Source organism: Centruroides vittatus, unplaced genomic scaffold (assembly GCF_030686945.1).
Source record: "Centruroides vittatus isolate TY-2023 unplaced genomic scaffold, ASM3068694v2 scaffold_944, whole genome shotgun sequence".
NCBI lineage: Eukaryota > Metazoa > Arthropoda > Arachnida > Scorpiones > Buthidae > Centruroides > Centruroides vittatus.
In genome coordinates this window covers 1523067-1548843 of record NW_027122722.1, presented here as the reverse complement: position 1 = coordinate 1548843, position 25777 = coordinate 1523067, and the positions used below count along the sequence as shown (strand labels likewise).

General features: G+C 32.5%; 1 protein-coding gene across 3 annotated transcripts in view; it reads left to right on the top strand.

Moving 5' to 3' along the window:
- LOC136990482 (BTB/POZ domain-containing protein 17-like) overlaps window positions 1-25777 on the top strand; it is a 62765-nt gene that overhangs the window by 30151 nt on the left and 6837 nt on the right. For all 3 annotated transcript variants that reach the window (XM_067288866.1, XM_067288867.1, XM_067288868.1), the window contains one exon: window positions 1244-1431. In XM_067288866.1, the coding sequence (XP_067144967.1) occupies window positions 1244-1431 (188 nt within the window). The remainder of the gene's footprint in view (window positions 1-1243; window positions 1432-25777) is intronic.

Genomic DNA, 25777 nt, shown 5'->3' with positions numbered 1-25777 from the left:
CAATGCGCCAAATGATATTTTTTACGCCAAATTAAAAAATGGGTAGCCAAATTTGGCACATAGTTGCCAAATCTTGCAATGCTGGAAGGAATACTAAATAAAGCTGGAGTTGGGACTCAAAGGATTATAGACCAAATGTGGGGAAAGGAGAGAGAGGTCAAAAGATAAAGAAGTGAGGAAAGTTGAAAAATTGAGAGTCAATATTTGTATAACAGGTCTATTTAACCGTTCTTACTACTTTTTATCTTTGAGCCTTTCTCTCCTTTTTCCAAATTTGGGTCTATAATCCTTTGAGTCCCAACTCCAACTTTATTTAGTATTCCTTTCTCATTCACACATTTCCAAGTAATTTTAAATATTTCCTTTCCGCTCAAAAATAAAGTATGTGTAAAGATTTATGGCTTTGTGAAACTTCTTTTTTGAGTTTATGCTGTTGAAATGAATAAACAAAAATTAAATTAAAAAATCTGTCAGTTTTGTTTACACGTTTTATAGGGCCACGGGTTGGACACCCCTGATCTAAAGCATCTAGAGTAGTGTTCTGTGGAACACCTGTGTTCCACAAACCTACCTTGAGTGTTCCATGAAAGAAAAGAGTTTAAAGTTTTTATTCAAATTTATTCCCATTGCTATATTTATAGACAATTCCATGTTTTTATTTTATTCAATATGTTAAAGTTTATTAGTTTATTGCTTTATTGTTTCCTGAGAATAGTAAACATGGAATTGTTTATAAATTTTTGAATACATTGATGCTAATGCGTGTAATAAAAAGTATACAAATTGTGTTTCATGGCTTCAGAAAGGTTGAGAACCACTGATCTAGAGAATAGAAATGTATGAGTAAATTACTAAAAATAATGCAAAAATAAAGAATTTAGTAGTGGAAAAATGTAACCCACCTTTTCCTCAAAAATAAAAATAAAGGAAATTTTAAAAAATTCTTGAAAAAATTGGATTCAAACCCAGAATAGCAAAAGGATATGCAATTGTAGGCCTGAATGTAACTGCTATGATGTTCCACTCTTATGAATATGTTTGTACTATAGCTTATAAATACAATAGCTTAAAATTAATTTTTTTTTTCTTGACAATGCTTAGGATGAAGGATTTTTGACTATTACATATAGATTTAATTTCACATAAACTTTTATTTTAAAAATGAAATAATTAAGTCATGTAGTCATTTGATTTACTTTTCTTGTCAATTACAAGATTTTCATTATTTTTATTACATTTTCAGGTTTCATGGCTTCAATATACATTAAATTGTGGCCATATTCCTATTTATACTGCTTGTAGCAATTTTATTACTTGGAATTTTGAATTAGTTGCTGACATGGATGATTTTGGGAGTTTAGAGACAAATGTATTAATTAGCTTTCTGAAAAAATCTGATCTTGTAGTTAATGATGAACTTACAGTATTTCAGTGAGTAATTTTATTAAAATTATTATTTTTAATAATGTGTTTTTAAAATATTATTTAATATAAAATAACTTGAATAATTTTCTAAAGATTGGAATACAGTTGTTCTACAGCTTATAATCAATTGATTCAGACTGTTAAATTTTGTTTTCTTGTTGTTATTACTTCATACAAAATTCTAGTATTGATAACAAGCAATTGAAAGCCCTCGCTATTTTTTTTATTTGTTATTGAATTGACTTACAAGATATCTAGAATAGAATTTGATTTTAAATTTATAGAATGACTGAATTGTTGATCTAAAGATCTGTCTCATATTTGAAGTACAGTACATAGATTATGAGACAAGGATATTTGCAATTTTTTTAATTAAAAAACTACTACTATTTTATGTAAGAAAACTAATAAATATTCTATTAACAACATGAATGTTGATATGAAAATTTTAAAATTATTTCACTAAATTTTAGTTATGAGAAGTGGAAAATAAATTTAAAATAATTAGTTACATTGTAACCATAATATTAAAATTGTTTTTCTTAATTTTGTTAAAGTATTCAGATATTGTGCAAAAAATGCAGATGTCTTGCAAATACAAAATCAAAACATTCATATAAAAGATTTGTAAGATCTTGCATCATTATTAAATCTACAATCTTGTTTATCAAAATATATATAATGGATATAAATCATTAAAATTTCAGTGCATAATATATTAGAACTATTTGATTTCACAGACATACTAGAAAGTGTTCATTTTTTAAAAATATATATACAGTAGAGCAGTGGTCCCCAACCCTATGCCCGCGGGCACCATGGCGCCCGCCAATCGTTTTACGTGTGCCCGCCACTGTGCGATCACGATAAAAATAAAAATATTTCGGTTTTCGATAAAATGCTATGTAAAAGTTTTTTCACTCTGAATGATTAACCATTCAAAAGTAGAAATGGCATCCAACACAGATGAAAGCACAAAGCGAAATGCGACCAATCTCTTTTTCCCCTCCGCCAAACCAAATCTGCACTAATTCAATTTCCCATACCTGAAATGAAGTAAAATGGTTCGTTTTGAATACTGTAAAATCAAAGTAGGGAAACGTGTATGGCCTGTAGCTTGGAGTGAACTAGAAATTTCAGCAGTCGTTAACTAAAAAAAAAAAAAAAAAAAAAAAAAGTCAACAGCCATCCGTGTGTCAGAAGTAATCTCCGCCACGATATCTCTCGCACCATCTAGAAATATTCCTGCGTGACACCACGATATCCGCACCGGGTGTTACCCATGCTAATGTCACATTATATAAGATTTGTTTAGAAGCAACTTATTTAAATGGGGCCCCAATATAAATTTTGTCTAGGGCCGCTAGAGGCTTAATCTGGCGCTGTTAACTATGTCCAAATATAAATTCACCTTGAAAAAATAAATGGTGTCCGTCGTCCAGCCGGTATTCTGGAATGTGCTCTTAGGTACAAAAAGGTTGGGGACCCCTGCAGTAGAGCATGGATTATCCGACTCAATTGGGGACTGGGGTTGGTCGGATAACTGAAAAAATGAATAACCGAAAAGTATGATAAAATACATTATTAGTATATTAGTATATCCCATGTAATTTATATATTAGTATATCGCTATTAACCTACTTTGTGTTGAATTTTCATCGATGTTAAGCCTAACAAAATTTTTTTTAAAATAATAATCGTCGCTATTGTATCATTAAAAATGATTTCTTTATTTTCCACAAAATAAAGACAAAATAAAAAATTAAGCATGGTTTAAATACTGGCCTCCCTTTCATGGTTGAGCCAGTGTTTCCAGCTAAAACACGCAAAAATTTAACAAAAATAATATTAAAGTAGCCAAGACATAGCCAAATATTGTAGCGCCACATTACTGGCGGGCATTTGAATTTGCCGACTAGAACGTGGTCGGTTAACTGATGTGACGGTTAATCGGGGGTCGGATAATCGATGCTCTACTGTATATATATTATGGATTGAAATAAAATCAAATGAACAAATATTGATTTTTATCCTTCTAAGTATGACTATTAATTAAACTGCATAATGATGATATTTTATAAAATAGTTTTATTTAATGTACCTAAATTTTATTGTTATTTACCAATTCAAATAACAATTTTGTTTTTTTTTTTTTTTTTTTGTAATTGTAATTTCAAATTATTTATTTCATTTTTAAAAGTAAAATTAATCATTTGATTTATTAGAAAGATATCACATTTATGAATAAACATTCAATTTTTATTAGAAAAATATAATGAAGGCATTTTGAATTAATATAGATCTGATTCTCCAGAGAAATCAATATTTCTTTTATCCAACTTTATTTTCTTGATAATTGCTAAGAAAAGATGTGAAAAAAAAATTGAGGTTGAAATTTCACATTTCTGAATATAAACTAAGAAAATGAATGATATTTCTGAATATCATTTTTCTAGCCTTAAATTTCATAAAGATAACACTTCCAGAGACTATAGAAAAAACTTGATTTCTTCATAAAATTAAATGAGAATGGCATGGATATGACAATTCCCTGGATAATCAAAACTTTTGTTTTGTGAGTGTAATTTATAAAAAGCATCATAATTTTTATGATTCATATTTGAATATACTAATGATATATTCAGTTAGCAGCTAAATTTGTTTAAGATTTTGCAAAATGGATCTTTTTGGAGAATAGCAGAGAGAGAGACTACTTTGAGATTCTTGTATAAATCCAAGAAAGTAGAGATATGAATTACTCCTGTGGACATCTGTGTCCAGGTAATGATCAATAAAATATATTTATAATTAATGTAAATTTACAATCTTTAAATATTCAAGCATTTTCAATTTGTAACATTTTTATTTATAGCTTAAATCACTACTAAAAAGGGACAAAAAATATATATCATGATTTAAAATGCATTTTAAATGTTAAACTGTTCATCCAATGAATCTTTCAGATTATAAGCTCATCATATTTGATTAGAATATAAATTTGAAGTTTTAATTTTTATAACTTTTTTAATGCTTAAATAACTACATTACATTAGCAATTGAAACAATTTTAAAATCAGTAATAAAGCAACTCTCCAGTACTGATTGTAAGGAAGCATGCTTTGTTTATCAGCAGTTAACATTAAAATATTACATAAAATTTATTAAAATATGGAAGTTTTTAATGATAGAAAAAATGTTATATGTATTTACGAAAAAGTCAGTAAAAGAACAGAAAAATATATGAATGTGCTAGAGTAATATATTATTTACTGTAAATAAGAATGTGTATGTTGTAAAGAGAAAATATGAAATTCATTGAAAAACAAAATAATGTAAGATGTGCAATGCAAAAGGAAAACATGTACGTGTGATAACCAATTAAAACAAGTTTAATTTCATGATAGAAATAAATAATTACAAGTTCTTTGCAGATTTCCGCTCTTTTTACAATTCCAATTACTTTGTGTTCACAACGTAACAGTGATCCGGGTAGTTGGATCCCGTCACAACTACCAACCCAACAATAGTACTTATCTAAAGGTCACATGTATCCTTAATCTAACTTAAATCTAAGTGTAAGGTGGATAGATTGAAAGGGGAAGTAAGAAGAGTTTTAGGACAGTGGGGTACCCAATTTCTCAGCAAATAATTCTATGTAGTTCCTCGTTTCGACTTCCAAGTCTTGTAGGTTCTCTTTTTTCATGAATTGGCCTTTTCTGAGGGTTCACCTCCAGGTCTATCTCTCGGATTCGGTTTCTCGTCCATCTCCTCTTGTGTCCGGCCCAAGAATGTCCACCTGAATTCAGATTTTTCCCTCCAGCCTTATCGTAGTCTATTGTTTTAGAATCAATGAGGCAGGTTTCCATCTTAAACCATTTAATAAAATATAAATTTCTTACAACTATTTTATAAGAAGGCATAATGCCTATCCAAAGATGGGAAACACATCTGTACAAAAAGTCCAAATGTTCTGATGATCGTTTCTCTTCTTCCGGCAAAGGTGATATGGAGAGCGATGCCCCCAGAGTGCAGAGCACAACTTGATGAGAATTCTTCCGGTGATTAGATGTATCTAGGCAAATCTTGCCAGGACGGGATGGCGAAGACAAATCCTGGGATGTCAAACTAGCTTTCGGTGTTGAATGACAGCAGAAAAAATCCAGCAGAGGAGCACTCTGAACCAAGAACATCACGTCCTTAATTTGTACGGTTTTATAAGTTTTTCCCCTAAAGCCACCTTTTCATTGGTCTTGATTCGTCACCTGGTAACAATTTGAAACCGATCAGAGGGAGCGAAAGAGGTCAGTTTCACGACTAAATACAACTCCTCTTCAGCAATGCTTCCCTCGACTTTAGTCTTTTCTATTGTTTAAATAATTTACAAAATAAACTTTCATTGTTCAGTCAAGATCTTTATTGTCTCCCCTTCGAGTTATAAAAAGAGATTTATAAGATCTTGTTAATACCTCCATTCGGACCTCCAAGTCCTCACAATAGCATTTTATTAAAAAGTGTGCATACAACCTGTGACCTTCACTTGTAAAAAAAAACTTAATGTTTGTGCACTTTTATAAAAAGGATCTATGATTCTTTCTTAGATCTGTAATGTATTAAGATACCCAGACAGTCGACTGATGAACATTTGTTCAACAGAAATTTTGCTGAGTGGACATCAGATCGAATGGAAATTTGGTCAACAGACATATTACAAAGATAAGGATAATATCATTGCTTGGTTTTAAACAGTTTATTACTCATATACTAAAACTAATGTACAATGTTTGCTTTGTAGAAAATACAATAAAAATTTTTTTAAATATTCAATTTAAAGATTTTGGGCAATTGCTTTCAAAAATGAATTTTGGGATACACCTCACATTTTTTAATGATAGACATCAGCCTTTTGTTTAATATCTGGTACTTTGAATTTCTCAATTCAACTCCTGACATTACCATCTTGATTGTCAACTCCCAATTTGACTGTTCTTTTTATAGTTTTGAAACTAGATGGTAAACAGAAGGATGAGTGATTCTCATTCTATGTTCAAACCCTTTGTGTCATCCTTCTAAAGAGTTAGTAGTTCGTGGAAGACCTTGTGTAATTCTTTCTAATGTGTTCCAAATTCTTGGCTCAAATGCTGGCCTTCATCATCTTCCACGCTGTATAACGCCAATCCACGTTGCTTCAAAGTAGCCTAGAAACTCTGATAGAAATTCATCAGTTTCCTCATCTGATGATGAAACTAATTTAGTGAAGATTTCAGCAACATCACCTATCAGCACAAATGCTAATGCTTGAAAAGGCTTGATGATTGTATTACTTGAATCATTATACCAAATCTGTAGACCTAAGCACTGTATTTCTCTCAACAAGCACTGCCCAAAATGGAAAAAAAGCCAAAAATTTCGCATTTTGGAAACAAGATGTAATGCTGTTAAGAGTCACTCTTTCATAGTCAATGGTGACTGAGACAGGATTGAGATCTAATCTAATCTGCTTGATGGTGCTGAAAATCAAGTCATAAGTCATTTTTATTTGTTTTACATTTGTTGCTGTAATTAATTTTAATTTTTTTACATGTGACATTACTTTTTAAAATTTAAATTGGTACAAAAATAGTTATGACCAGTCAATGAAATGTCCATTTGATTAAATGTGTGTCATTCAAATGCCTGTTCAGAAAATTGTTTGTTGGCCAAATGTCTGTTTGGTGAATTGTCTGTCAGTCAACTGTCTGGACATGTGTATTAAATGTCTGTAAATTAGGGTTTGAATGATATCACTTTAGTAGGATAGTAACAATGAAATCACTATCACTACCATTCAAGATACAAGCCTGTCTTTAATACAGATTTCTTTGGATAAATAAATTGTAAATAACCAGTCAGTCAGAGTTGAAATAACCTGCTCCTAAACAATTTGCTTAATATAGAATGTCTGGGTATGGTACAGTAAAACTTTCATTATCCATCAGTCTCTGTTAGTGTAGCCAGACATCTTTTATTTTAAAGGCCAATTCTTTATTTTAGCCAAATTGCCCCTGATTTTTATTGAACTTAGAAAGGATGCAATTTGTTCTTTAATTTTGTAATGTCTGTGTTTCATAATGGTAGCATGGATTTTCACACAAGCCTATTCTTTATTTATCAATCTGTATCTTCTCCATAGAAAACTATGGTTTAACATTAAATATTTTAAATTCTAAATTAAACAAACATTTGTAAATGTGTATAGTCAATATAAAACTATAACTTTTAAATCAAAATCTAAATAACTAAACATTGTTATATTTTTAACTAAAAAGTCCTTCAAGTTTATTTTTTTGTAGTGGAGTGAAAGTTGAATAGTGGTAGCATTAATCATTTTGAAGTGGTGTTTAATCCATTTGTAGAAATTTTTCAACCCTAGTCTGTTAATCATGTCACTGGAGTGTGCCAACCAGTTGTCTGAAGTTGTGAAATATTAATAGCAGTACATATTCCTCATTATTTTACCTTTAGTTTATAACTAGTTTTCCATTAATTTTAATCAATGGAAAACAGGCTTATAGTTTCAAAAATAGCTAAGGCCATTTTTAAAAAAGTTAATTAACTAAGTACTTGATGATGTGTATTTTTCTGCTTCATTCAATGATGATTGTTATAAATTTCTGAACTAGCCACAAAATAAAGGAATAAAAAGGGTGGTGAAAATTGGAGGCTAGTTTCAAAATTAGCCATTTCACAGCCCTTACATTTCAGATCTAGACAAAGCAGAGCTAGCTATTTTTGAAATTACTGTGAAAGTGAAGAAAAGGAAGTAGGCAGTGGATGCAAAACCATAATTATCTTCAGTGAAGCTGAAATTATTGCTGTCATAGACAATTAAATGATTCAAAATGCAGGAAGTAACAGAGGCAACACAAGTAAAGTTTGTAATGTTGCTTCTATAAAGGTTAATTCACTGAAATAAAAAAATATTACTGATTATTTTAAAAATTAAACTTAAATATACAGTGTGTTTGATCTTGTTTTGTTTTACATATGGTCTTTCCAATATAGATATATAATGATATGCATATATTTAATCTTGTATAAATAAATAATTTTTAGAAAACATTCATGTGAGGGGCTAGCCGGTGATATAGGGTGCGGTTGTGACTCTTATACCATTTAATTGGCTGTCCAGTCGGGAAAACTGGCCCGCAGAGTTAAAGGATGACTTACTAAGACTTTAATGAGAAACAGGAGTCCGTGAGAATCCCCTGTAAGTTGTTTTTCCTGACACCAGCCTAGTTATAGCATTAAGCACGCTAATATTCATTCGCGAGGAATTTTGAGTGGGAGAGTTGCAAGTAAGTGGAAAGGCTGTTTTCTCGGATTTGAGTCAAGAATGAGATCATGTTAGAACAATAACAAGGATTTAATAAAAACAAAACTTAAATGAATTACAAATTAATCTATTCAAGACTTATCTCGCGGAGAGAGAGAGTTTACAATAATCCCGTAGTTATATACTACCTCATCAAAATCTGATGATTATGAAGTATGTTCTTATGGATCTGGAATGACGGAATTTCAGTCGGAGTCTTTAGAGAAATGGTGGATATCTTCAACGGCGGACTGGAGTGACGACTTCTAGTTTCTGAATGGATCTTCTCTTCTTGACGATTAGCGGCAAACTCCCTGATTCAAGTGAGGGATTTGGTATATTTTAGGGATTTTGTCCAATCAAAATGAGGGTTTTTGTATACATCAACAGCATGTGTAGAGGTAATCATAAGGAGTGAATCTTCGGATGACGCTAAAGTTTTATGATAAAGATGGTGATGAGGGATCGGCAGAAAGGAAATTCTACTTCCTTTGCATCGGAAGTGTGACAAAACATCTTCCTTTTTCTCTCAACCGAAAAATGGAAGGTTTTTGGTTCTTTTGTCAATTAATTTACTACAAAATTTATAAACAATATTTTAATACACAGAGGTGTCATATTTTTGCCTTCCTTTACTTTAGAATAAGGAATTTGACTTTAAAAGATGGAAAACAAAAGTTCTATATACTTTTATCGTCAGGACGTTCCACTTGAAACTTTCTTTGAAATAAACGCAAAGTTTTTGAGTGAAAATTTTAAATAATAAAAATGAAATTTATAGGGTGAATCTCACATTCACTTATCTGACAATTTTCAGATTAATGAAGTTTTTAATGTTTTGAATTGGTAGATATTTTGTTAAATGACTGAAATAATATATAAATAACTAATTTCTTTACAGTAAACTTTATATTATTTTTATGTGCATTTTATTTGATTTTTTATTAAAATTACTTACTGTATTTATCTAACAATTTCAAGGATATAATTTAAAATGAAATATCATTGGAAATAGTTTTATTTTAACTTAAAAGGTTATAAATAAATTATAATGTGCTTTATATAAATTAAATTTACTTACCGTATTTTACGGACTATAAGACGCACCTGAATTTTGGAGGCAATTTTTCAAAGAAAAAAGTGCGTCTTATAGTCCGTAAAATACGGTATTTGCAATAAAAAAAATTCAGATTGAGAGCATAATTATTTTATTTATTGTCAGTTATGTAGGTGTTATGTAAATGAAATAAAATATAATCCTGTAAATTGTTTTACTTCATTTATGGTAATTATCTACTTATATGTACAGAACCTATAAATATATAGATGAACATGCTTAATGCCATGTCCACGCTTTCTAGCAAAACGATATTATCATCATCTGGACTGTGGCATTAAACAAGTTTTACTTAATATTACAATTGGTGATATAAACCAAACTTTTTTTATAATTATATAATTACCATAATAGAGAATCTATATTTATGTCTTTATGCAATAAATAATTTTTTAAGATTTCTGCAGCCTTTTGTTGACTGTTGTGCTCCTAAAATGCTCCTAAAGTATGTCGTTTGGCATGCTTTGGGTGCATTTTTTAAAATGTTGTATTGCACTTGTCACTCTAACTGGATGAAATATAATCATTCTTGCTCTTTATTCAATAAAAGATATTTGCAGAATATTTTAACTTTCTAATGCCAGTGCTTGTAAAATTATCATCGTCTTCATTACTATTGCAGTGTGGTGTAGGATAATGGTATCAGATCTGTTTGTTACTGTAGTCAAAATGTTCTCATCTTCATTTAATGATTCAACACATTCAGCATTTTTATTAGTATCCGTGAATTTATCATAATTAGTCAAGTTCATAGTCATTTAAAACAATTATATGTTGCCTTTCCCATTAATTTAACCAACTATTAATTCCAAGGTTCTGAGCATACTTTTCTGCTATTGCATTTAAAATCTCACAATTAATTGCAATATTAGTAGCCATAGCTCCAGAAAACAACCAGCAATGTAATGTTATATCAATATCTGCTTTACTATGACATTGTCTTCTTATTTATCATTGCTTGAAATAGCTATTTCTTGCAGTTTGTTCATTAGATTTGTAAATTTTGCTTACAGTTGATAGATCATCAGAAAATGTTAGTATACTTTTGTTAACTTTTGGAACCTAACCCTATGTTTTGCACTAGTTCTTTGTTACGTATAGTGTGGATTTGCACTGAACTTTTTCAGAACATAACTACCGTGTTATACAAGGAATCCCTGTACTTTTATGATATAAAGATGTTAAGACTGGAAATTAAATGAAATATTATGCTTAAATTTATATTATTTGTATATCTTTCTGTGAAAGACCGATATCTGGCGAATGTTGACATTCTTCAGTGAATGTCAGCATTCACACAGCCATTTTGTGTATGTATGAAATATTTGCTAAATATCATTATTTCTCACTTATGCCAGCAAATGTCGACATTCAGCATGCACTGATGGTGAATTTTGAATAAAAATATTTTTATTACATTAAGACAAAATGCAACTTTTTAATATGTCAAAATAGGAGAAAGCTTAAGTAACAGCACATGTAAATAAACTGCTGAACCTAAAACGAACAGTACATTCTAAATCATTAAAGAAAATAATACAATAATAAACTTACACATAAATTATGTGATTAATGTTATACAATCTTATTTATTGCAACAATTTAAACTGTTATGGCACTTTGAATTGCACAAGAGTCCCTTGCTTTTACAACTGCATTTATTCTTGGAACACTTCTTTTTGCAATGACAGTGTGTATAGCCTTGCCCTCCACTTTTCGAATTAGCTGCAGCTGCTTATCTCAGTGATATTTCTTGAGAAGAAATCTCATCTATGGAAAGTAACTTTTCTTTACAAATTATGAACTGATTATGGGTATAAAACTGCTTGAGGGTACCATTTTTTTTGCTAATTTATAAAAGTCGGAGTCTTCTATTCCAACAACAACTGCCAACACATTTCAGGCATCTGTATGGCCACAGTTGACATCAGAGACTTGTATTCGTACGGTATCACCAATTTGAGCAGAAGGAAATTTTCTTTTTGAGGTTTGTAACATTTTCGTTGGTTCATTTCTTTCTCGTGGCCACTCTTTTTATAGAAATAACTTTGTGTTGTTCAGTCAGGACTTGATATGAAGATGTGGTGGGTTGCAGCTCTTCTTCAATATTTTCCTTTGGAATATGGTATTTGTTATGGTCACTGCTCAAATTTTCTTCAAAAGTATTAACAATTTCTTCGAGCTGTTCTTCGGTTTCAATATTTGCGATTTGTTCGCCAGGCAAAGATGATGATGCTATGCCTCTGTTTGGTTTAACGCCAAACATGGCTTCATAAAGACTTTGGCATATTCCTTTGTGATATGTAGTGTTCTTGGCAAATTGTACAAAGGGCAAACCAACTGACCATTTATTTGTATCGTTATCGTTCATCCATACAGTTAACATATTCTGTATATCTCGATTGGCCCTTTCAACTGAGCCTTGTATTTGACTATGATGAGGCTTTCCATGAACTATCTTAACATCTTTCCACATAGCACATAATTTGGATATGACTTGATTACAGAATTCCCTACCATTATCTGAATGCAATATAGCTGGGGCGTCAAATGTTAAAAATATTTGAAGGTGATATGCTACTTCTTCAGCTGTCTTAGTTTTCAAAGGTCATAGCTGGACAAATTTTGTTAAATGATCTTGATACACCATTATGAACTTATATTTGCCATCCCTGTATGACAGCAGGTCTATCAGATTGACTTGACATCTTGAGTTTAACTCTGAACTGACCATTGGTTTTACAGCAATACTTTTTTTAGGTGTACTATGTACAGGGCTTAAAGTGACTCTCTTTTCTAGCTTTTTTTCATAGCTCCTCTCTTTTTTAGCTTTTTCTGAGAAAAACACTTTTTTAGCTTTTTTCACTTCCCATGTGAAATTTTTTTTTCGTAAATGCGCTCAGGAGTGAAATAGCGACCAGCACGTTCCCATATGCCTTATGGACTGTGCACGACATGATAAGGCACTGTCGTATACACATGTAGTGTACTACATTTATATAAACTAACAAAACGAGGAACTTCCCAAAGCTTGATACTCTGCACATGCTGTAGGAATTTGCACGCGGGTTCTCCTTGCTTGTATCCTTGTGAAATACTGATCTCCGCGGCACTTCGATATAATCACGCTGCATTAAGACATAAGTACACTTCTAGTTCAGCGTTAAGAGTGATTTTTATACAGCATTATTTTTAGCATTTGTATTTATTTAAGTGCAGTGGACAAAAGAAAGAAATAGATTTTATTTAATACTAACAGTAGAAACTCATGTTTTAGCAACGGAAAATCGTATAGAACCCAATACTTTCTGAAGTAAGTTGCTAAGCAAACTTCTTCCCAACCGCCTGCTATTCTTTAGCTTAAATGATGACATTACTCGTTTTTGACTACCGTAGAAAAACCAAAAATAATAATTGTTGAGCAATAATAAATTTGATTTCTACTGTTATTATTAAATAAAACGTTGTAGGACACTCGTTTCAAAGCTTGTATCTTTCTAGCACTCTGTAAAATTAAAGATCGAGCGAATCTCGTGCCAGGAAATACAAGATTTTAAACTAATATCCTAAATATTAATAACTTCTGTAGAGACAATCTTTAGACAAAGACAAAAGTTTGGTTTTAAGTGGGTGCTTATATATTTGGCATGCACCATGGTTTTCTGTATTCTAACGGTGTCCTTCATTTTCCATTTCGACAGAAACTATAAAACTCGTCACGCACGTGCGCATTCGAACAGCTGCGGTCAATCCGGCACCAAATTAAAAAATTAATTTGTAAATATTTAGCGTCGAAAAACCGCTATTTTCACTTTAATCTAGCTTTTCGATATGCTTCTAGTCGAACTCAGTCAAAAAATTAATTTAATTATAATTTATTGAAGATTTTAATTTTTTAATATTAGAAAGTAATTAGCATAAATTACATGGTGTCATGTCTCATCTTCGCTCCCGTTCAAGTTTATTGTCCTATACATGCGCCGATGTTCGTTTTTACTTCTGCTGGGGTTTTATTTCAACTTCGACCGTTTGGTTACGCAAAGTGGGGAGATGGGCGTCACGTGATCGCATACCTGACTTTTTACAAGTTTCCTTACCTCGAAAGAAACTTATATTTTTTCTCGATTTTAATTATTATTAACTAACTTTTTTGATGGATTCTTATATCCTTGTATTATCTAAAGTTGCAGATATCAATGCGTAAAACTTTATTTAAAAAATTGTTTTTCTTATATTTTAAAATTCAAAAATAAATTAAATATCGGAAATGCTAAACTATAAGTACAGTGTGTTTTACATTATCATTGCGAACAGATACAGCCAATTATTTTATAAACGTATTTATTATTTTAATTTTTATAAATTATTTAATTTGATGCAACGTGATCAATTAATTACTGTGGCGCGTTAACATGGGCGTAACCAGGAAGGGGCATGGGTGGGCACGCCCCCCCAGTTAACCTGGTGCCCCTCCCCAGAAAATTCTTCTTCTTCTTATTCAATTTAATATGGAGATTATAGCCTTTGCGGCTCTTTCTCCGACCGACGTTGCCAGTTGCTAAGCGAAACGGCTAGTGAGGCTAATGTAGCGCTCCAGCGCCGCCACGTGTTGACTAGGAGTGATGGAGGCCGGCGGCCAGTAGATAGGTGTCAGCGTGCGCACCAGAGACATGTTTAGGGTCATCGTGTTGCCTAGGTCCTTGTGGGCTATAGTGTATTTGGGGCAATGTAGCCAGTAATGAAGTGTAGTTTCCGCTGCGCCACAATGGGGGCACCCCGGGGAGTCGTGTAGATGCCGTGAGTAAAGGAAAGCATGTAACGGGGCCGTCTCGGTCCGGAGCCGGGCCAAAAGCGTCTCCGCGTGGCGAGATGACGCGCAACTGTACCTCCAGGGGGCGAAAGGGCGTAGGTGGTCCTGGCCTTTGTTGCGGAGCACCGCTGACCAGGAATCCGTCAGGGTGCCGATGGTGGTGTCCTGCAAAGCCCGGGTGAGGTCGCGTGGCGTGAGGGGTTTCCAGATGGAGCCACAGAGCGGGTCCCCAGAAAATTACAGCCTCTAGGCCCCCCATAACAAACTCTGGCTACACCAATGCGCGTTAATTAATATGGAGGCGAGACTCGATTCAATTACTTTTTCATTTCAGACGTTAATTACAGTGTTATTTTAATGTAATTTTATACATAATGTATGTTTATTATAATTAATAAATCTATATAAGAATAATATCTGTGTCTAATAAAACAAAGCGATTATAAAAATAAAAAGCGTGCGTTCCATCTCGATCTTTTGTAAGCGAAATTTTATGATTTTAATTTTTAAAAAATGAGATTTTTATTTATAATTTCTGTAATTTGTTCTATAAGAGCAAAAAACTAAACTTATCAAATATCAACTCTCTGTAAATAATTTCATCATTTACTTATTAACATCAGATTTGTTAAATTTCATGGGATTGTATTATTTTTCAACTTCAGGGTAGTAGAAAGCTTTGTATATTTTCTCCCATAAAAGTAATAGACTCTGCCGGTTCCCCACTGTGAAGGACAACAAACTGCTAAATGTTTAATTACATTGTTTTCATAAACTCTCTTCTCTGTCAGTTGTGGGTCGAATGACTAACAAATTGTTTTATTGTATTCAGGGGAATAGATTTGTGAGACTAGTATTACCAGTAATGAATTCTGTAATTTTATTTTTAATCATTTAAAAAATATTGATAAAATTACCAAATAAATGATTGGGTCACAATTACTAGTGGTATTGCTATATAACAGACATGGGCAAATGCGACTCTGAGAGCCGCATGCGGTCTCGGAGTCACATTTTTGAGTTTTATGTGGCTCTTGCTGAAAGTGTTAATTTCTGCCTTTTATTATTATTTTTACAGTTTTATTTCCACAATTTTGTGAAAATATGTTTATTAAAAAAATTCAATACTTGTTTTATATTATATAATAAAATCAAGGTACAGAACTGCAGTACAGAGTAAAAAAGTACAGAACTGCGGCTCCCATGCATTTTGCAAAACCTACATTTCGGCTCCCACTGAACTTTTGCTTGCCCACCCCTGCTATATAATGAACATGCAACCCACTGATTCTGCCAGAAGTTGTTTTTTTTCTTCTTTAATTACATTTTTTTTATGAAGAAATCAAAAAATGTACCTTGAAATAAATGGCATTTGAAATTTGGCATGTTATATGGAAACACATTCTGGTAGTTATGTTACTATTCCATTTGCTTTGCTGTGTAATGGTGGGAATTCTGTATGGGGCACATGAAAACTTAATGCGGGCCTGTTCTGGCTTAATGCAGTCTTACTGGTCACTTTTCTGGAGTATAAACTCAGCCTAACTATTTTCATATTTAATTTTATCAGTCCACTTAATAATCAATCTAATATCATATGCAATGTTATTGATACAAAATATGTGTGCGTTTGTGTGATTTTTAATAATGCCTGTTTTCGTTCATTTTAAGACTATTAGCTTTTTTAGCTTTTTTCAGTGTGAACTCTCTTTTCTCACTTTTTTTTATTGCCATGACTGCTTTAAGCCCTGTATGTATCATTTGACATTGTTTACATAAATTTAAATAGAACATTACAACTAGGGATTGCAATCCAGCAGTGTTTTGAATCCAGCTGGATTTTTGCTGGATTGAAATCATTCCAGCTGGATCCAGCGCGGATCCAACGTGGATGTATTTTTGGTGCAATAAAATGTTATCTCTATCTATCTATCCTGCAATTTATGTTTTTTTTAATGAAATAAAACATTTAAAAAAATACTTTAAAAGCTTTTATTATTTAGACTGGTCACTATAAATCAGTAAAACTTCTTACACACTTAGGTAGTAAAATTAACTTTGGTTTGGTTTAACATTTGAGATAGATTATAATTATAATGTAAATGTTTAACTAAACATTTAAAGTTAATTATTTCTAAGTTAAATAATAGCAAAGGTAATTCTACTGATTAATTTATATTAATATATTATAATAATGTAAGGACGGATAATCAGTGGCTAAGTGGCTATCAGTCTTACCAGTTTTCATATATAGGCTCTACATATTAGTCTGTAGTTATTTACAGGTATATAAAACTATGTACTGAAGTAGAATAAGTTAAATAAACTACACCTTTATCAATCCAGCAAAATTTAATAAAATAATAACGTTTTCAATCGTTTTTAACGATCTTCCTCGGTTACAAAAAAAATACAACATTAAATATAGAACATAAAATGTGTTCGGAATAAATATGAAAATTAACGGAAAACGCCCAAACGGACAAAATATAGATAAATAAACAAAATAAATAGCGGAAAAAATATATACAGGGTGTTTTTTTTTAACTGACGGTACTCAGAAACATCTGTAGAGCAATCTAGCAGCCGGACTGTCGCCAAATTTGGGAGAGTGACTAAGGACGACATGGAAAAGAGATTCCGCGAAGAAAAAAGTAGTACCTAAATTCGCCGGTAGAGGAGGATTTGGCGCTGTTGTAGCGAAAAAGCTACCAGCACTTCACTGAAGAAAGGGTCATCAGTCGCTTTTTTCCACTTGCATGGCCGCCTCGCTCCCCGGATCTAACCCCATGTTACTTTTTCCTGTGGGGTTACTTAAAGTCCAAGGTCTATCTTAGTAGTGTCCCAAACTTGATGACTTTGAAGGACAACATTTCTCGAACTGTGATGAACATTCCTGCGGACATGTTACGTTCGGCCATAGAGAACACGGTGTTCAGGATGCAATGAGTTGTCCAGCAGGACGGTGATCACATTGAAGAAGGGAGAAGGTTATTTGCTGATTAATTAAACTTTCGTTATTACACTGAAGCCTCTGTCTGATTATTCATTCGTGTGTTTGTTAATTGCAGCTGGATTTTATGCAGATTCTTAGCTGTTTTGCTACAACAGCGCCAAATCCACCCCTACCGAAAAATTTGGGTACTACTTTTTTCTTCGTGGAATCTCTTTCCCATGTCGTCCTTAGTCACTCTCCCAAATTTGGCGACAGTTCGGCTGTTAGATTGCTCTACAGATGTCTCTGAGTACCGTCAGTTTAAAAAAAAACACTCTGTAGCCTATATAAGATCCAATGAAACCAGCATTGTCCGTTAATAACATTAATTAATGTAAAAGGATCTCCACATGGTAGACAATGAGTCCGCATCTCTATGGTTTATACAACCAGTTGTCATGTGCGCCTTGCAGATTTCCAATCTCTCAAGATGTTTGACCATTTGCCTATTCGTCGTCGTTTTTATAATTGTCGCTTGATCCCATTAGACGTTAACATCCTTCTGTCTTGTGTATGATGCCAGCGCAGTGTTGTCAAGGTTCTTACTGATTGTATATTTGTGCTCTTGGGCCTTTGTTTTAAACTGCGCATCGTTGCACCCACATAAACAAGCTTGGAATTGAAACGTTGGTTGTGTAAAGGCACCGAATATATACCCGTTGTTGAATTCCGATCCTCTTTCTTTTTATCGTTTCTTAAAAGTTTGAAAACAGTGGGATTACGTCGGCATACAATACGAAAATTATCAGACCTGGCAGTACATCTATGTATCTCGTTTAAAAAAAATGGGATGTAATTAAGCACTATTCTTTTTATATTTATTCGAAACACATTTTATGTTCTATAGTTAATGTATTTTTTTGTAACTGAGGAAGATCGTTAAAAGCGATTGAGTACGTTATTATTTTATTAAATTTTGCTGGATTGATTAAGGTATAGTTTATTTATAAGTAATTTAATTATTAGTGTTAGTAAAGTAGTGAGTAAGTAATTAGTAGCAGTCTAGTAGTTAGCAAAGCGGCAACGCGACGACGTAGACTTTTTCGCAATTATTTAACAAGTTAATTGAGTATTTGCGGATCCGCAGCGCTGGATCCAGCACCAAGTGCTGGATCCAGCAGGCCGAAGAATGCGCTGGATCCAGCTGGATTGCTGGATGAGGGATCCAGCAATTGCAATCCCTAATTACAACTTCATATGTAATATTTTTGTATTTAACTTTCAATTCTTTAAGCATGTGTGTTCTTCCTCCTTGGCTTGTTCTGCTGTGAGTTTCAGATAATATACTAAACAATTCATCATTGGTAACATAATACTGTTCATTCATTTTTCCTGGTTTTAATGGTACAATTAATTTCTCTTCTTCATTAATTTTTAAAACGTCAAAATGTTTTAATCGTCTGTAATCCAAAGATGTGCTACACTTAGTTTCAGCAGAAATCACTTCAGAAAATATTTGAATACTTTTTTTGAAAAAAATAAAAACAGTTGTCTTCACGTTTACTTGCAATTAATGCATGTAACTTTTCAAAAAAAGTTCTTGGTTCACTGCAGTATCCATTCAATATAAATTAATGTATTGGATGAAAAAATAAAATTTAAGAAAACATTGCACGCATCAGCAAACTTTGCATAAGACTGACAAACAGCAGTGTTTGAGAGTATAACAAATAGATATCACGTGATTTCAATCACAGCAGAACAAAGGTGTAAGATCCGAATCGAGTGTACAACAAATTTTTCCCTTCCCTCATAAACTTTCGATATATCTTAACTAAATTCATCAGCCAATCGTTAAAAATAACATCGCAGGAAAGGAAGATCAAATATCTCATCAATAGCTACAGAAATTTATAATGTTACACGACATAAATTTACAATTGCCTCCGATTTCTTCACTTTATTATGGTTCCGAGAACATCTTTTAACCTTACACTTGCTAAAATAACCTTTACTTCTGACAACAGTCCATCACCTGCCTAACTTTCCCAGGCTGAACCTATATAAGACCGATTCCTCCCCCCTCTGGGGAGTCTCTCACCAACCTGTTGACCAGAGATAAGCCAGACTTTACTGAGGATTTGTAACATCAAACTTTGTTTTGTTAAGTGTGATTCGGACATTTTAGTCATGAACTTATAAATTTGCGACCTTAACCTTGACAAAAAGGAAAGGACATTTGATCCTCCGTGGGAATAATCAAGAGGTATGATATCAAGCATGTAGACTCTCTCTTGGCCCCTTTACTTTGTAATCAAGAAGTAGTTAAATCTCGAACGATATTCGATTGTCGTCATTGTAAACATTTTTTTGTTTCGTTATCCAATAAATATTTGCCTTTTTATCTGTTAATGGTGTCTTTTATTCAGACATCGCCGACGCTTTACCAACGACCCCTCTCATCCTCCACCACTTGACCTGACAAACCGATCCCCACCTCATGGGATGAAAAGAACAAAAATGCCATCCAGTGACAAAGTGGGCAGTTTCCACCAAACCATTGTGAGGAAAAGAGGTATGACCTTGTTCTACCTCTGGCTACCCACAGAGGATTTGGAGACAGACTGTCTGCCTCTCTGTCAACATCAGCTTCTCGGGTGTTGTTTTGTAAGGAACTGAGTCTGAACGTTATTTTTATTTTATTATTATTTCCGTTTTATTATCTTTTGTTTGGGATTTATGTTTATTTAGGACGAAGGTTCCTCACCACACTCTCTTGTTAGTAATGAAAAATGAAGATAAAACAACTCACGGAGAAATAAGCACTGTAGGAAAAATCTTGCGCACTTGCGCTGCCCGGCAGAAGTAACAGTCCGCAGAAAAAAAAAATGGAGGGGGGAGTCCCCACAATCACTAGTAGAGAAATACTTGATGAACCGTCTTAAACATCCCAGAAAATTATGATAAATATTTTGTAAACGGTTTATAAGCTTTGTCGGAAACTTAAAGCTGCCAGAAAAGAAAATTAATGTTAGCAACTAAGTATGTAAATAAGGGGAGTAACCCAGCTCAAGTGTGACGTCACCTCACAGTATAAAACCCGTACGTTAACCGAAGAAGGCGAGGTGATTTCCAAACCGAGGTGAATTCCAAATCGAGGCGACTTTGAGAGCGAGGTTAATTCGAAAGCGAAGTATTTTCTGATAGAAGTCCAGATTGATAATTGGACAATTCAAGGTGTTAAAGAGGAGTTCGATTGACTATTTGATGATATCGAAAGGATTGAGGAAATAGTTTCTTCGTATAGTGAGGTGACGGATAGATGTTTAATTAGTAAGAGATTTTGTTCATAGTTTCTAAGTATTTGATTGTCGAATATTCAAAGGGGAATTAATATTAAGTTAAGCTAAGTAGCTGAGTTTATTGTCAGGTTGACTTGTTGATTTTCGTTAATAAATTTTGTTTGGATTATTGACATTTGTACGTAGTACATTCTAGTTACTAATTAAATATATTTGAACTTTTGATCTGACTTGATATTTATTGTTATTATTACTAATTTTTCGGTGCACGCTTAAAAGCCCAGGCCTGGCAAACTAATCTCGAATCCGCGTAAAGTACCCGTTAGGTTAACGGAAGTTTTACCGACCGCAATTATAGTCGGTTTCCTAAGATACTAAAAATAGTACTTTACAGTTTCGACCTCCACCAAAGCTTATTTGTGCTTGTTGACATATACCAGCAATTGTGTGAATGTGTAATGATATAACCAAATATTCAGTCTTTCACTGACGTATTCGTCGACCAGAGAATATCGACATTCTCTAATTTTGGTCTTTCACAGTAACATATATATTATAAAATGACAATTGGCTTTTTAGTAGTCATGACATTAGACAAGGTAATAATATGTGATTTCAACTGTATTATTCAAATATTAATAGGTACTGTAAAAAAATTAAAATTGTGATAATTGATTTGACTAATGTGAATTTCAAATGTCCTGGTTCTAAATAAAAATTTTTCCCTATGAAAGATTCAATATTGTTCAAATTACTTTTATTAATACCAGATTTATATTAATATTAGATCTTCATTATCACTTATGCCATATTTTCAAATGATATGAATGCTTTTTTTTCTCTGAGAGAATTATTCTAATAACTTAATTTCTAAAATCAGTCTTTATAGTTAACATACAGAATGTGAGATCTGGAATTCCATTAGATTCAAAATTGTAATAATTTTCCCTATTATAAACATCTTCGATAGAAAAAAATTCCTAGCCGAGAAAATATGCATCCCTGGCTGTATAACTGTCAACTATCCATTGTTCTCACTCTGTATACAGATCATCTTGCAACTTAAGTTTATAGTTAACATCCGAATTTGTCATATATTTTTGGTCCAGGAACACCTATGACCCAAATCGCCATCAACCATCGATCACGTGACCGATTTTTCCAGCCTAAAACTATAAAAGCTGCTTCTTTCCCCCCTCCGGGGAGTGTCTTATCATCTGCCGGACCAATGCCATCGCAGGTCGTCACTGCTCTGGACCTTAAGTTTCAGCGTCACCGTGCTCAGTTGTGACTTTATAAAAGTGTGCCATTCCCGGATACCTATATACACTTCTTGGATATCTAAGTGCTAAATCGATAAGGAAATTAACTGTGAGGTATGAACTGAACCTGTAAACTCTCTCTCAAACCCCGACGCGAATTAGGGATATTAGTCTACGTTGTATTTTGTTCTTTGTTTAACTCAAATAAATCTTGTTTTAATTGTTAAATGGTGTCCTCTTTGACTCGAATATCGCTTTTGCCTTATCGTTGTCCCCATCGCAATTGTAAACTTAGCCATCTTGACAAGTGAAAGGTAAACGACCTGTAACCGGAAAGGGAGGTATGACTTCCTCCTACCTTTCTCGGATCTCACACAGTGTAGGAATTTTTGGTTGCAATATCTCATCTATCTCGATCATTTCTTTCAGATTTATATATTGAAGTTAGAAGTATAATATACAGTAAAACTTCTCTAACTCAAAGAAAATGAAGCACTTGATAGGTCTCAATGTAATAGCATAGGAATTTAACATCTCAAACTTGAATTTCTTAACTCAAATTTTCTCCAATTCAAAGTTTTTCATGGTTTCCTGACACCAATTTATTTTACTTTCAACTTTCCCAACATGAATTTTAATATTTATTCTATCTGAAGTGACCCTAATTATTGGATTTCCATGAAATTTTCAGACAGTGTTTCAGTCCAAAGTGAGAGGTTCTCAACAAGATGTACCTGCAAAACTGTTTAATTCGATTAGCTGCATTGAACATTTTGCTGAAAGGTGTTACATGGGCTGTTTAAAACAAAAAAGAAAAAAAACTATCAAAGATTTTTTATATAATGCAAGAGAGGTAAAAGTACAAATAAGTACAAATCTATTCAGAATTGGAATTTTTACTCTATTGTTCTGTAACTCAAAGTTTTTTCCTGCCCTCTGGAGCTTCAAGTTATAGAAGTTTTATTGTATTGTCTAAATGTTGAAACATTCTTATTTCAAAAACAAATCCACAATCAATACAACGCTTGATTTATATTTATTTTTTACAATTTTTATTTCCTTTTAAAATGTTACATATATATATAGTAATACCCCGAACTTACACAATAGGTGGGACCGAGTGATAACCGCATAAGTCAGGGTATAATTTCGCATATAAATACATACAAATTATTTTTAATTGGGGCCGGAGACTAAAGAAAACAATAATTTAGAAAAAAATGTTTAATAAAATCTTAGATAATACATATGTATAACAAATTATATTATTAAAATCGTAAACCAAAGTTATTTTGATGTAGAAGGCTTCATAAAATCTAACAAATTCGTCTGACGGCTCAAAGATTCTTTTTCTCCCACAAAATTTCCTCGTAGCATGCTAATAAATTTTTTATTTCTCATTTTGTAGAAGAAATGCGCTCTTCATTGGAGTCTATATTTTCTAAAATTTGTAACCCCTTTTCAATTGAACTGAGGCGTTCTGTTAAGTTTTCACAGCTTCGAGAAGTTTTTTTAACCTTTTACAATTGTTCTGACTGTCGATTCCAGTAGATCAAACTTCTTTCCAATTCACAAATTTACATTTCAAAGATAAAGTTTTTCTTTTCTTGTTTGATGCAGAAGAATCAGTTCTACTTCGTTTAGATGACATAGTAGTCTCTCTCAAGTCTCTGTAGATATAACAAACACAGAAATAAATAACACACAATAAATTGTAGCTATGCTTCGATTCCACGTGACATGTTTGAACATGTAAGCTGAATAATGGTGTGGGGGGAGCGAGTAATCAAGAGTTGCGTGGCGCTCAAACAAAAGACAAATCGACAAGATTTGAAAATCACGTAACTCCGGGTTCGCGTAAGTCGAGGTATTACTGTATATATAACTCTTTCTGCTCAGTGGGGCACTAAGAGGGTGTTTTTAGCAAGCCCATTATGAGTTTGGCCAGGCCCACAAATGAGGGACAGATGCCCTACTTATCTGAACAGACCAACCCCAAAAAATTCATGGGGTTTTTTGATTCATCTGTATTTGATCCTGTGGTAGACTGCCACCTTAATTGCTTGACCATCTGGCCAACTTTATCATAGATATTATCAGCAGTCATTTAATGTTGTTTATAATTAGCAAACTCCAAAACATAAGTTAAAATATCCTTATTGTGATCAGATTTTGGTTGTAGTCGTCATTTATATTCAGGCAAATAGACAAAAAAAGCTGTCTTTTTTGCACTATTTGACTCAAATCATATATTAATTGTCATTAGTCTTTAATTTTAAACATTATACATTAATTACTTTAATTGTTACTTTTATTAAGTAAGTTTAAATCACTGGCATTTCTCATTTCAGTTATACACTAGCTGTTGTTTAAGATAGTACTACAAAACCCAATGGACAACTGACACAAGATGAATGACTAATAGTAATTCTCTTACAGAAAGAAGGAGAAATTTTTCAAGAGAGATAATTGTCATCATTTTATGTGGAAATAATTAGAAATTTTGTTTATGGGCATTGTTCTTATTTTCATTAGAAAAAAAATTACTTTAGAAAATACTGTAATGTAATCTAATGATTTGATGCCAAAATATTATAATTCAGATCTCTGTTATAAAGTTGTAGTAATTAGATGTTGCTCAAAAAATGTTAAAATAACTAACTTTTCTGGGATTGTTTACATGATTCTGTTACAGCCAGATGGTAAGTGAATGGCTACACGGGTAATTCAAAAGTGCTGAAATCCTAGACATCAGACTTTATTTGTTTCAGTATTTCAACATGCTCAGTATTGGAGTAATTTTGGCCTACTTGCGCATTACATGACAGCTTGCCTTATACCCCCCTTCACAGTAATTTTTAACCTGGCTTGACTAAGTTGGCTTAAGGTATTTAATATGAATGAAAGTATCTTAATGTTAAATGGGTTTAACTACCAACAACTAGCTCAACTTAAATTGCTTTCTCAAACAAGCTTAAATCACTTCAAGCTTCCTCGAGATCCACTACATGTTTAAAAACATGGCACAAGCAGATATCTAAATGTGCGATCAAACGTGAGATATTTTTCTTTATTGATAACTATATAATACATTGCTTTAATTTAAATATTTTGAATAACAGAAACATGCACGTAAGAACAGCCATTATTTTTATAGTTGAAATAACAAAATTAACGTTATGTTACCAACAACAACAATAATAAATAAATGTTGGATAAAATATCTATCTGAAATAATTATTTAAAATTGATATTTTAATCTGAAGTTATGCAAAATAAATTAGTTTGTAATGGTTTATTGAAAATATACAAAATTTTAATTTTATTTAAAATTTAATGCAATTTTTAGTTGCTACGGGGAAAAATGAAAAAGTAGTTTAACATTTCTCAATGTGAAGAAGTAGTTAACCCTGTTAGCAGTAGTTTGACTGAATTTAATGCCGCTTAATTATTAAGCTGGATTAAAAATTACCATGTGAAAGGGGATTAGAGACTGAATTTCACTTGAAAATTGAACATCATCAAAATGTGGACTTTGGCACTTTTTGAATTGATGGATTCAATTGTTTTAACAT